Source organism: Myodes glareolus, chromosome 14 (assembly GCF_982192425.1).
Source record: "Myodes glareolus chromosome 14, mMyoGla1.1, whole genome shotgun sequence".
In the NCBI taxonomy this organism is placed as follows: domain Eukaryota; kingdom Metazoa; phylum Chordata; class Mammalia; order Rodentia; family Cricetidae; genus Myodes; species Myodes glareolus.
In genome coordinates this window covers 29,286,723-29,300,979 of record NC_142039.1, presented here as the reverse complement: position 1 = coordinate 29,300,979, position 14,257 = coordinate 29,286,723, and the positions used below count along the sequence as shown (strand labels likewise).

The window sequence follows — 14,257 nt, the reverse complement described above, 5'->3', positions numbered from 1 at the left end:
TTTCTGCCTGAAGCAGATGAACCTTAAAGGTTCGTTTACTCTCAAGACACCATAACTTGTAAAGATGAAAGGCTTTGTGTTCCTCAGTATAGGTGCCTGATGTTTCCACAGAATTGGGTCAGGCTGATCAGCTTTGGCAAGAATGAAGTTGCTTTCCTTGTGCAGCACATTATGTGGAGCAGGATTTCACCCACTGCTGCTGATGACAATCCCTCTGATTCCTTCCCTGAGGATTCTTGACTGTGAAACTTCTCTTTTGCCCTTTGCAATGAATACCTGTTTTGTGGAAACTATTTTATAAATTCTTATTCACCAACTTTTCAATTTGCTCACCTTATTAAATCTCAGTAATTGGAGAGTTTTCTATTTGACTTAAAATGTTATAATCTGTTACAACTGTTATTTTGGTGCACAATTTGTCCCCAGTTCTCCCAGAGGGGACCCTTTCAAAATATCTCTCACTTTCACATGACCTCACAAATCTTTGGTTGGTTCCTTAATAATATTTCAGGGTCATTTTGCACATACTTCATTCCAGCTTGGAAGTAAGCTGTTTTTTGAAAGAAGTTTAAGTGCATTTTATAGGAATAAATTATTGATGAGGTGAAATGGGGTTAAAATCTGTGCTAACTGCTACTGGAGTATAGCTGTTCTTAGGTCCTTTCAAAGAGAGCTGAGGAATGCATAAGATACATTCATCCATGAACAAAGGACATTCATACTTCTGTGTATGTGTGGACATGTGGTACATAGATGTGCAGATGTGTGTATGTGCACACTCATGCCAAATTTAGACATCCTCCTCTACCACTATCTGCCTTACTGCTTTGAGAAAAGCTCTCTCACTGAACTGAATGGAAGTTGACAGTTTTACCTAGACAGAATAGCTAATGAGGTTGTTGAATTCATTCCTCTCCATGCACTAATGCCAGGGTTACAGACACACGTACTCATGACAAGCTTTTTATGTCGGTGCTAGAGATTTAAATTCAGGTCATGCTTGTAGAGAAAATACTTTTACCCACTGAGCCTCCTACACCCACATTTTTAAATCTACTTGATGCATGTTGGAAAACACAAATTCACGCTAACACACAAAACTGAATGCAATACCAGAGTTAACTGTACTTTCTGCACCTATAGCCAGAAGCCAGTTTCATCACTTTAAACATTTATATTTATTTTTAATCCCCTTGCAAAAATCAGTCTCCTCCACCGCTGCCAAGTCCCTTATTCGTCCTCCTACCACTTCATTATCAAAGCTGGCACCAGTCACCTCACCATGTGAATACTCTTCTCCCACCACCTAAGCTTTCATACCCACAATGTCCTGCTCCTTCATTCTGACACCCACCCTGTGCTGCCTGCATACTTATACAGACACTTTAAAAGTGGACAGTGCCTAGTCACAGATGCTGACTTGCATGAAGAGTGGAAACTTCTCATTCTTTATAACTCTTATTAGTGATTGTGAATCTATAACCACACATGGATTTTTTTTTAAAAAAGCAAGCCCTTTTGTGATCTATTTGCACAAGTTTCTGAAAAATAGAAGTTTACACATCTTGTTTTGTTTATATTTACACAGTTGCCTTTACTGATTCAGATCAGAGGAAACTAATCAGCAAAACATTGAAGATGTTTATGTGTGCACGTATGTATGGAAGTAAGAGGACAAGCTCAGCTACTGTTCCTTAAGCACCAATCACCGTGGGGGTTGTTTTGAGACCGGCTCTCTCATTAGCCTAGAACTTGCCAAGGAGGCTAGGATGGCTGATCAATGAACACCAAGAAACCACCTGCCTCTACCCCCCCAGTCCTTAGTGGTGAGATTATTAGTATGTACCACCACATCTAGTTTTTCTTTTTTAAATTTGGGTTCTTGGAATCAAACTCATGTCTTCTATATTTTACCAACTGAGCCATCCCCCAGCCCAGAAAACTTTAACTGTGAGCCTTGTGAGTGGATCTGAAAGAACATCTGTTAATAAAGCCTCCTTGCTATCTCAACATCACAGGCAACCCCTTGAAGATCATTCAAATTCAGAACATATTCTCTTGGAACAAGCCCATTCTTTGAGGGTGTTGTGGGGATGAGACCTGATAAGCTTGCAGAATCAAAAAGTCTTCCATTACTGACTATATGTTGACGAGTCCTTTGCTAAATGAATATAGTCCACATAGAGAGACAATGTTCAGAACAGATTCTATCTTTTTTTCTTAGCTGACACAGATGGCTTCAGGCACATGGGCCCAGCTGATAGAATGGAATATTCTGAGTTCTCTCCCAAGGGCTAAAAAAACTCAATGTAATTCCATCTGTATTGAGGCCCATAAAACCATTAAGCATGCCATTGTTTCAATTCTATTTGCTTTATCAAAAATCTGAATTGTCTCAACACAATGTGGTTTTGAAACATACACATCTAGGCTTCAGTAGAATAATTAAATATTAAATTAATATTAAATACTATGAATACACTAAAATTTGTAAGAAAAGAACCATCAAGGACTAATAAGAAAAAATGAGAAATTACATATAATACAACCTCAATTATACAACAGTACTAATGATATTTATAAAATTTATAAGCATAAATATCATGCATAAAAATTTGTACTTTTATTAAAACACAAATAACACACAAAAGTTACACAAAATAACATAAAATAATATACAGCAGACAAACAACAACAACAAAAATCAATCTACAGAAAAATACAAGAAAAAAACTGAGAATTTGTTGATAGTCACAAAAGATGGGTCGAGAACACTGGTACCTAAGTTAATATATTTTATACACTTATATGTACTACAAAATGCTATTTAGAAAGTATGCTGCACTAGAAAATATACTATGGAAGACTCTGTGCCCTCTTGCTAATCCTGGATACCTATTGAGGCCCCATTGATTAAGTGGTACAGTTAACAGATACATTTTTTCAGTTTTGTTTTTTTTTTTTTCTGAGAAAGGCTCTTACATCTCCAGACAGGTTTCAAACAAGCTACAATGCCAAAGCTGGCCTGAGCTCCTGATCCTCCTCCTGCAGTGTAGCTGAGGCTTGAGATGAACTCCTGATCCTCCTTTCTTTACCTTCTAAGTGCTGTACTTACAGGTGTGTGACATCATATATACTTACTTTTGTATTTATTCTGTATTTCTAAAAAATGTGTATAGAAAAGATATATTAAGGGGAAAAAAGAGTCAGGAAAGAGCCATTTATATATTCCATTCTATCATTCATTCATTCATTCTGTAAGTATTTGCTGAGCATTTTGTAAGAGCCAGCACCAAGCTGGTAGTAGGACAGAGTGCAATGACCAGAGAGATGAGTTTAGCTTCACAGCCTTGCTTCTGTACTCCTCCACAGTCCAAGGCTACCATTGAGTAAAATTAGGAAAAAGACCAGCGGAGGTGAGAATTTTGACAACTTCCAGAAGGCATGACTCCAGGGTTAAGGGCTTCAGACTCAAATCTGATAGTCTTCTGATGGTAAGAAACATTAACCTGCAACAGACACTGGCCTACACCTTAGCAAGCACAGTCTACCCACTGGATACTTCCTTAAGTGCCATCCAATTACTGTAGAAAGGAAAAGTGCCAGAGTTACTACACTCTGGTTCTGAGACGGCGCCTCAGCGAGAAGCACAGGGTCAGGGTTTTTGTACTCAGCTGCAGCCAAAGATCCCAGAAAGGAAGGTATAAGGCTTCTTTTCTTCGAAAAACAATCAGTTTAAGGATGTTAAGGAAGAATCTTACCTGCAGAGACACCAGAGGACAAATCCAAGCCCACAGTAAGGATCCAAGCAGATGGCCACTTCTCTAGAAGGGTAAAGTTCACACTGCAGCTTAATAGAACGGCAAAAGGCACTGGTGGCTGCATGAGACATCTGAAAGACAGAAAGGCAGTAAGAAAATAAGTGTCTGAATAACCAGCATCCAGTGACATCTGAGGAACAACAAGCCCATATTAAATTTATGCTAACTCACAATAAATGCTCCAAGGATACTTTTAGAGACAGTGACAACTATAGCAAGTTTGAGTCACATTGTTCTGGAAAGGTAGGTGCTGATGTTCCCATTAGTCTTCCTACTCTCCCTCCTTTTTTGAGGGTGTGTGGGTAATGTATGGGTGTTAAGCATGGTCTCACATGTGTTACTCAAGGCAGCCTGGAACTCACTACAAAGACTTAACTGGCCTTTAACTGTGGCAATCCTTCTACCTCAACCTTCTGAGTTGTGTGGATTACATGCAACAGTCACTACACTTAGAGAGCTTCCATTTTGAACATATAAACCACACTCAAAACTTCTTGACCCTCCTTGTAACTCCAGCAATGAAAACAAGAAAGCTTTGGATGTGAAAAGCAAGGATTCTTATGTCCATAAAAATGCCTGCAGGTAGATAAAGAAGGTAGAGGCTTCATGCCCACCTCTGCAGTGGAGACTTGGCCTTATTACTCCCTGAGGTTCAGGGACTCTTACAGCACCTGTCCATGATATACAGACATTATTTAAACATGGCATCCCATGTTTAAATAATATTGGCTCAGAAGTGAAAGAATGTGCTGAAAACCATGTTAGGGAGTTTTGGAAGTAAAACCTTAACCTTCTTGCTGACACTCAGGTCTTTATTATATATGACCATTCCACAATGAAATGGCAGTCAAACTCGGTCTCTGTGTTGCATGGAAGACAGTGAAGATCTTTCTTTGTAATTCCTTCCCTCTTCCCATTGCAGAATAGATCCTGTACAATACGCAAAGTGATAGATTCTGAAACATCACAGTTTGCATCTAACAAAAACATTGTTTTTCTGAGAACTTGATAACCAAGTCAACTTCTGAGAAATCAAGGATGCAAGGAAGCATAGAAAGCTGTATCAGACATGATGGCTTAAAATATGTCGCAAGTTAAGTATGAAGTAGCATGCCACTGCAGTGCTAATTTATAAATAGAACCAGTAAAGAACACAAGGAAGGAAACCCAATCTATTTATTCAACACTTCAGAAGAAGAGATAAAAGAGGATGCAGATTCCTTTGATTGTCAAGTGACAGTTCAACGTCAGAAGTTCTATTTAGGGAAAGGCTGTATTAATGGAACTGCTTCACTGAATTCATCCCAGGTGTAGAGATACTCTAGAATGCAAAATATATACAGATACGTGTGTGTGTATGTACATGTATTCTCTCTCTCTCTCTCTCTTTCTTTCTTTCTTTCTTTCTCTCTCTCTCTCATCCATAGTATCTGCTTAATGGGGAAACAAAGCTATAGTTATACCATGTTCCTCTAAGGTCCTGTCACTCTTTGAATCACATTAAGTAAATTCTCCTACCACGCACTCAAAGTAAGTAATCAAAGCAACCTTTACTGCCTGGATGCACTGGAAAGGGCACCATGCAGAACCAGAAAATAGCCCTTCTGTTCTTTGGGTAAATGCTGCCATGCTGAGTGCTTGCTCTGTCCCTCTATAAGGCACTGCATTCAGTGCTAGAGATTTAAACAAAACAACAATGCAGGAATCAGGTGTGGTACACTGGTATCCAGCCTTGGGCAAGGGGACTGCTGCAAGTTTGAAGGCAGTCTGAGCCACAGAGTGAATTCTATGCCAGCCTCAAATACAGAGAGATTTCTCTATAAAAAAAAATAATAATGAGTAAGTATAGATCTGCTCTCAAAGAGCTCATCATGTAGTGCAAAGTTCAGACATGGGGATAACTATAAGATCTGCCAGCACTTTGCCAAACTTGATCGACAGAGAAAAGGGTTGTTCATATCTTCCTGGCTGGTAGCTAAGGAGTCTGGTAGGTTTTGAGAGTAGTTTTAACACATGATAAGAGGATAAACAGATTAAGAAAAAAACAATACAGGGAGAAAAAACACACAAACAAAACAACCCCATCACCAACAAAACCCTCTATCTCTGCTAAGCACATTCCAGTTTGGGGCCTGAATTGGGAGTGTGTTCTGAAATGAAGTGTGAATCCCTGCTTTTTACTAGATAACCTCAGACTTGGATAAAGAAGTATTTTCCCCCAGAGGCCAAGCAACAAAGGACTCCGAGAAGCCCCCAAAGTAGATCTCTGAATGTATGTGAGACAGCCTCAAACCCATGTACTATTTATTTTGGTTGCATTATGAGATTATTAATACACAGCATGACCTAAGCAGATTTGTCTTTCAGAGTCATTTTGCTCTGGCTGATGTTAAATAAGTGTCCTTTTCCTGGGTAGATACAACTAAGAGTGCACAGGACCATTCAAAGTTCAAAGCAACACAACTAAATGGGTAAAATGTAAGACTCAGTTATAGCACAACATATTCTGTTTTATATGAACCCTGACATTCCATAGCATGAATTACAGAGAAAACACCCATAACTTTTATGGTATGCAACTAAATGCTTTCATCTAAAAGCTAAAATTGAATAAGAATTTCTTACAGAGAAAAATGGTGTCTTTGTTACCCTATGGGAATAAAGAGGCAGACATCAGAGCAGACAATATGCCAGACAATTTCCCCTATTCCCCTGAGCATTTCAGCCCTTAAAACATATAGGGTCTCATTAACTGATACCACAAAATACTTCTCTTCACATGTTCATCATCACATTATTAAAAATTAGAAAAATATTTTAGGAGTTTGAAAGAAAGTCTAGTTATCCATCTCTCTGAGTTTTTCTATGGTGTATAAATTAACTTGAGTCACCAGAAAGTAATGCACATGTAGATGCATCTTTTTCATGTAGATGTATCTTTTTAAAATTAAGATTCCCACTTCCATGCTCCATGAAAATAATCAGAAGTAAGGGTTTCTATGTTTCTATTTTGGCTCTGACAGGAAGAAATCCAAAGCTCACTTAAGGATAACAATAATTAACTCATCTTGGTCTGAGAATATTTCTTTTAGGAAGATATTTAGGTATTGTTTGTTGTTGTTGTTTTTGCTGGTTTTTTTTTTTTTGAGACAGGGTTTCTCTATGTAACAGCTCCAGCTATCTAGAACTACCTTTGTAGACTAGGTCAGTCTCGAACTCCCAGAGATCTGCCTGCCTCTGCCTCCTGAGTGTTGGGATTAAAGGCTTGCGCCACTACCACTCTGCAGGAAGTTTTTTTTAAAAAAAATTTTAATATTCACGATAATTTGGTGTGCTCTCTAATTCCACTGAAGAGACTAAGTCTGAGAGCTAACTAACAGGTAACCAGCTCAAAGTGTCCTAGTTTGACTCAAAGGCAAAGATGGAGAGAAAAAGGCTTCCTGAGGCTTTGGACCCTGAGGGACATCTGAACTATGAGGATACTGACTCCAGGTAACATCAGTAGTTCTACTCTTTGATAGCCAAAAGGTTCTCACTCTAGCTTCACCAAGCAGCCATCTTTCAGTTTATGATTATGCTCAAGTTTGATAAGTAAGAGAAGGCAGTACAAAGATGCAGAACAGAGTAAGAAGAGTAGAGAACCAGCAAGCAAGAAGATTATATATAGTATTCTAGTATGCAGTAAGACTGTGACAATTCAAAACAATTGTTAGAACATGCCAGGTAAGGGCTGTACCCCCAGTTTTCCCCATATTATTTGAAAATTGGCTCTCAGGTACTGAAAGGTCACATATGTAATAGCTTCTATGAAAATCATATCACATGTCTCTCCATACATCACAGAACATAATCATACATAACATTAGTGGATAATCAGTGCATGGCTTGTCTGTTGTCCATCACTGGTCTGCACATTAGGTAGACCTGTTTTCTCACCTTTACACCAGCTAGCATTCCAGTTGTGGACACACTAAAGTCAAGGTAAGCCAGCGTGTCTGGGTTGGAAGGTTTGTAGATTTGGGCAGGCCGCTTCTTTGGCAAATCATCTGCACAGGAAAACAAAGCTATCAGTCTACTTGCCTACACTAAAGACCATAACAAACAAATGCACATAGAAAGCCAGTCCAAGTGCTAACCTGTGTCCAGTATGAGCGGCCATGTCCTGACATCTACAGCTGCTGCTGCCTCCCTGGACCGTAGCAATTTACAAATCAGTTGTGTTGTCATGAGACAAGCAGAGCGACTCACCTGAGGAGCAGAGACAAGAAGGGAAAAATGAATGTACACCAGAAATGGACACATCTGGGAGGTGCTCGTCCCTTATGTACCTAGTGTTCCTCATAGATTAAATTCCCAAGAGCTAGCTGAAAACGTGGAGCTGATCTGGCTGCAAATTCACTCCTGGTTGAAGAGAATGACCTTTTCCAGTAGTAGAAGGCCATTCTCTAGGGTTTCTCTCCCGCTAGAACTTCCAAACTAGTTCTCAAGAGCTACATAGGGTATGGCAAAGCCAGGAGTGCTGGTGACGTACACAACCAGAAAAAACTCAGAGGCTAGGTTCTTCTACTCCTGAGATTAAGTAATGTCCTAGCATTACTCTCACACCAAGAAAAATATCAGAAGCTTCTTTCTCAGCATGTGCTTACTTGACAAAAGCTACATAAGCAGATATATTGTAGATATTTTCTAGCAGGAGTGTCTTCCTTGGCAGTGTTCCCACATAGCTATCAAGACCATTCACCAGAAGGCCAAGACTATTCTTGGCTTCTTAGGATTCTGCTTCCCATGAGAGAAACACATACGCTAGTCTTTTTTAACTTCCTTATACATAAAAACAACGTATATATACTCTAAAAATCAAAGAAAATAACTTTCTAGATTCAGAAGAAAGGAACTTGAAGAAAATGAAATTTTTTTCCCATTTAGATTGCTTCTTAGTGTTTGGTGATGAAACCTTTTCTATGGAGCCAATCTGAGGCATTTTCAGTGTCAATGCACTGCTATAGCTGCTCCCAGCTGGTCAAAGCTTCCATGTTGCTCAGCTTAGATCTTACTCCCAAAGCTAGATGATAAACTTCCAGGAGACAGACTATTTCCAATTCTATTACTTTCATTGCAAACCCACATGTACAGCACAGCTAGCAGCTGCCCCAGGAGACTTTAGGTCTGTGACTCACAGCTTGCCACTGAGCACAGGCAGGTGAAAGGCCCACAAGCTCCTACCCAGGCCTTGGTTACCTCTACGATCATCTTGACTGTAGGCAATGTTGTTGCAATATTCTGTGGATGTGGAGGTCGCACGGTGATTGGCACACAGCCTGCATACAGGCAACCATAAAACGCAGCAATAAGGTCTATTCCTACACAAGAGGAAAGCAGAAAAACTCACATGAAGCCAATCACATTGCTTAATGACCACCACTGCTCTTTCTCAGTGAAAGTTATAGTCTGGGAAAAGTCAGACAGTTAAGCAAACAAGGCCTTTAAGAAATTCCTCTGCGCCTTTTGGTAAGTCTCAGTAACTACTTTCTTGTGGCTTGTTCTTCAAGACACAAGATACTAAGACAGCTTAGATGTTTCATTTATATGTCATTTCTTTGGATAACTATTCAATAGTATGATTATGCCTAGGAGCTGAAAATTTTACTACTTCAATATGAACTACCTTAGTAACTTAATTAATTGTAGCTATAAAAGTTTGGGTAGGCATTTCTTTAAGCCTCTGAAGCAGTGTTAACGTGTATCTTAGGCCATGTGAGTGAGGATAACTAGAGGAAAATGAGCCTGGTGAGAATCAAAACAGATATAAAGAAAATACTAGGCAGTAATCCAGCAACTCTTCCAGTATAGTTGCAGGCAACAAAGTGGCTCTTCCCATCAGTAGGTCATGTCTGATCCTACTGCTTTACCTGGAGGGTAGACTAATGCCACGTGGTCTCCATCCTGCAGATGGCCCCTTTCCATCAGCATCACCGCTATCTTCTCTGCGCGCTTGTGAAGCTGAACACACGTCAAGGAGTTTGCTATTGTTCCCTGAGCATTGTAAGAAGAGATTGTTAGGGATATCTCACCATAGTAGCATACACCATATAATCCATTTGCCACAAAATCTCAGGTCAATGGGTTTTGATATGGTCATAGTTTTGAACCATAATTATAATGGTCATATTTAGAATGTTTTCATCATTTTCTCCCACTATATCAAAAGAAAGGTAACTCTCCCTCCTTAAAAATCAACAACTGTCAGTAGTTCTCTAGGCAGTTCAAGTACATTTTCCTTTTCTAAAGATGTATTTATTTTATATACAGTATTCTGCCTGTGTGTATGCTTGCAGACCAGAAGGAGGCCCAAATCTCATTACAGACAACTGTGAGCCACCATGTGGCTTCTGGGAATGGAACTCAGGACTTTTGGGAGAGCAGGCATTGGGAGAACAGGCAATGCTCTTAACTGCTGAGCTATCTCTCCAGCCCTCAAGTACATTTTCATGTAGATTTTTTTAAGTAAGTAAAAACAAAAAGAAAATATCTCCAGGCTAAAAGTACCTTGAAAAAGGATTACCAGGAAAGATTAGTGCAGGATAGGAACTGAGAAATACCAAAAGGTATGCCACTTATTATTTACATTGTGAAGAAAAGAATGAATAAAGTATTATGGCTAGACATGCAGGTATATGCCTACAGTCCCAGCATTAGGGAAGCTGAGGCAGGAGAATCAAGAGTTAGAGGCCAGCCTAGGCTATTTTTGCAACTTTGAGGATATCCTGTACTGCTCATAGTAACCTGTCTCAAAAGAAACAAGTATGTGGAGGGGGGCATGTAAACCCTCGTCCACAAACTACATTCAACTAGCTTAAAAAAAAATTCCCGATACCATATGAATGTATAGTTCATTTGCATCAATCACAAGTGTAAAGACCACTGTCTACAGCTACTTTCAAACAGGCCTTTTTAAAGCAGTAGACAATTCTGACTGGTAGTTTATGGGGTGAGGAAGACTAGGGAAACTGAAAGTGAAAAGTGATTGTGAACAACTGTAATATCATAAGTGTATCATATTAAAGCAAATAGCTTGAAAGAAGGATGCCAGAGCCTGTGGGACTCATAGGGAAGTACAGTGAGCTTCAAGAGTAGGTACTGAAACACCAAAAAAGAAAGATATGTGTGAGAGTGCAATCCTAAAGGAGCTGATAGGAAGAGTTACCTACTATGTGAAAAACAGCTGCATGGACTCTGGACTGTTAGGGAGCAATGTCTGGAAAACCACCCTGAATTCCAGTATACAATGTCCCAAGCCACAAACACATATGTGAATGGAAGTGCAGAAGAATATTTTATGAGGCATACACCAGTACCCCATATTTAGCAAAAACATGCATAGTAAGTCCTATGAGGCCAAGTTGTCTCTGATGACCAACACAAAGAAAGGCAGGGCAGGGTGGAGTCATCCAGGAAACAGCCAAATCAGTCTTTAGACATCACTGATGCTATGACTAGTGTTTTAAATAGAAGAGATGCTTGGCTTGCAAGTCTCTAAATTGATCCTTCTCCTCCCATACACTTTTCTTTGCATCATAAGAAGATTAAAATGAAAAAACAGAAAGTGGCATGTAAAGTAGACTAGTGAGGAAGAAAACAGAATGCAGCAAAAATGCTGAGTAGGAGTAGGGGTAAGCATATGAGATGGCGTGAGTCTAAGAAATACAAAAACTTATAATTTGGTGCCTTCAAGATTAAGCATTCCTCTGAGCATTTACTCATGGACATGTCTGTCAGCATGAATTAAAACACACATCTAACTGGACTTAAGGCCCATTGAGCTTGGGGAAAGTGGCTATGGGGAAAAAATAAATAGCACGGCTGATGGTAAGGTTCCTCATCACTCTTGACATTGGAGTATGACAGTCTCTTTATAAGGAAACACAGCATACCCATGGTCATACACAGGGTATGAGCCTCATGGCATACGAGCAATATGTCTCAGAGGAGAGTTTGCAGAATTAGTATATCTCTCCGTCCCTATTAAGAACATCTACCAGTTTTGGGGGAGTCCCTCACCATCCTATTGCTATGGTATGCCTATCTCTACCTAAGAAAACTACAATTCTTTAATAAATTTTCTTCCACTATCAGAAGAGTTAAAGAGGATCCCTATTATAGTTTGGATGGGGTCTGAATTTTCTCCAAAGCACCATGGGTTAAAATTTAATCCCAACTGTGAAATATTAGAATGTTAAAAACTTATTAAGACCACAGTGTTTAGAGGTAAAGCTTTGGGGACAGAAAGCAGGATTATTACATGATGTCTTTAGAATGGAACCTCCATGGTTGAGTCGTGGTGGGTTACTGAGAAGGGAAGAGACCAGCACACAGACATTCACAGTTCTACTCTTCCCCTGTCACATGAAACTCTGTATTGCCTCAGGATTCTGTCAGCAAGAAAGTCATCACAAGATGTGATCTCTTAAATTTACATTCCCAGAACTGTAAGCCAATATAAGCTTTTAAAAATGAAGTGATATGCCTCAGAGATTTTATTATAACAAAAGTAGGCAATGCAACCATTACCTTGCAATACAATGCAATCAATACCTTGTTAGAAGATAAAGATGATTCCCCTCCCTTTCTTTGGTTCTGAGATTTGAGAAGCTTGGAGGACTCACAACCAGCAGTCAAGAATTTCTTAAAAAATTCACTTTAATTTTAGTTCCTGAAAATTCTTACCTACAGCCTTTTAACAAAATGTGATATTTAATTTACATGCTGTCTTTTAAAGTTATGAAATAATTTCCAAAATATTCTTTAACATTTTATGGGGCTAATAAAAAAATTAACCCATCATACTCTGTGATAATGACTCAGGAGAGAAATATACTTTATGGGAATTATGGAGCCAGCATGTATAGAGACTTGAAATTCATCAGTATTACCCTCAAGTCCCTTTAGAACTTGCTATGTTGGAAAGACTTAGACTATGATAAGTCTGGCATCATGTTTTTGCTGGGCTTCTGTGATGAGGTGACCATGAAATGAATAACTCTCTTGCTTGGAAAGAACCATGTTGAACAAACAATCTTCACCTAAACATTGGAATCCCTCACTGGGGTCACTAGAAATGTGATGTGTGTTGAGATTTCTCTTCCCCATATCTGAAGAGTAACTCACAGCAGGCTGGCAGATTGAATGTCAAAATAATGATATGAGGCATTATTCCTTTTCTTGCTTTTCCTCTTTCCCTTGTTAAGTGTGACATGACTCCACTATATAATGGGCATACAATGTGACACAAATAAATTATCACTTGCTCTTTAATAGTTTTGTGTGTTTGTGTTCATGTATGTGAGGATGCATGTTTGTGCACATGCACATGGAAGTAAGAGGGCAACCTAAGGTGTAGTTCATCTAGAAGGGGCTGTCTGCCCCCACTTTTTTTGAGAAGAGGTCTCTCAGTGTCCTTGAACACTGGGATCCACCTGTCTCTACTTTCCTAGGGCTGAGATTATAAGCACTTTATCTCTTTTCCCTTGTATATCTCAGGAATTGAATTCATGTCCTCATGCTCACAAAGTAAGCACTCCACTGACTGAGCTATCTCTCCAGCCTCTATTCAGTTGGAAGATTTAAATACAATCTTTTAAAGCAACAGAAATACTACCAGTTTTCAGTGACATGTTTTGTTTTTCCACACACTACTTGTTAAGAAAACAAATTCCAAGTGAGTGTTTCCATGAAGTCATTTAGCCTCAGGTAACTTTCATTATTTCCCGATATCCTCACCAATATTCAAGGGAAAAAATATTCCTATTCTGAAATCACTGGGAAAAACAGATTTCTAGGTAAAGTTATTTCATCAAGTTAGAACTGTCTTCTAATATAACCGTGGGTGAGTTTTCATTAGTAGGATGATAGTGCAGAGACAACCAGGGGTCAGCTTCCATTCTAAACACAAGAAACTTTATTTTCACTGACTGTGAACTTGACACTGTTTTAAAGTTTTATTTTAACAACTAAAACAGTTAAGGAATAAACAAAAAGCCAAACAAAACTTATGCTTTGAAATTATAAAGAATATACTCCAAAATAAGGAAACAATATGAAATAATTAAATGAGTTGGCTAGATTTCTTAGTAATAACAAAAATGGATATTCTGTATGCTTGAGAGGGAAAGTATTCCAACTTTCAATCTTGCATACCTCATACCTAATTACTACAGTTGCCATGGATGCAAGCACATGAATGGATACTGAAGGTAACAATGAGAAACGTCCTCCAAACTCTGAAGTTATGTGTTTCAATCATGTTAAAATACCCATAATCCAAGAAAGATTGTATTATTAATTGTAGAAAGCACTGGAAAGGTTGTAGGTGACATATGAAACATGATGGTCCCCCAGACATGCATGTCACAAGAAATTCAATATGAAAATGAATTCTA

The 14,257-nt window shown here is 38.9% G+C and overlaps 1 protein-coding gene across 4 annotated transcripts in view; it reads right to left on the bottom strand.

Annotated features, from left to right (window-relative positions):
* The window catches only part of Dip2c (DIP2 acetate--CoA ligase C (putative)), a 378,666-nt gene that overhangs the window by 42,572 nt on the left and 321,837 nt on the right, over nt 1-14,257 (bottom strand). For all 4 annotated transcript variants that reach the window (XM_085699206.2, XM_085699207.2, XM_085699208.2 and 1 more), the window contains 5 exons: nt 9,731-9,854; nt 9,060-9,181; nt 7,958-8,069; nt 7,758-7,867; nt 3,762-3,892 (listed from right to left, as the gene is read on the bottom strand). In XM_085699206.2, coding sequence (XP_085555332.2) covers nt 3,762-3,892; nt 7,758-7,867; nt 7,958-8,069; nt 9,060-9,181; nt 9,731-9,854 — 599 coding nt within the window. The remainder of the gene's footprint in view (nt 1-3,761; nt 3,893-7,757; nt 7,868-7,957; nt 8,070-9,059; nt 9,182-9,730; nt 9,855-14,257) is intronic.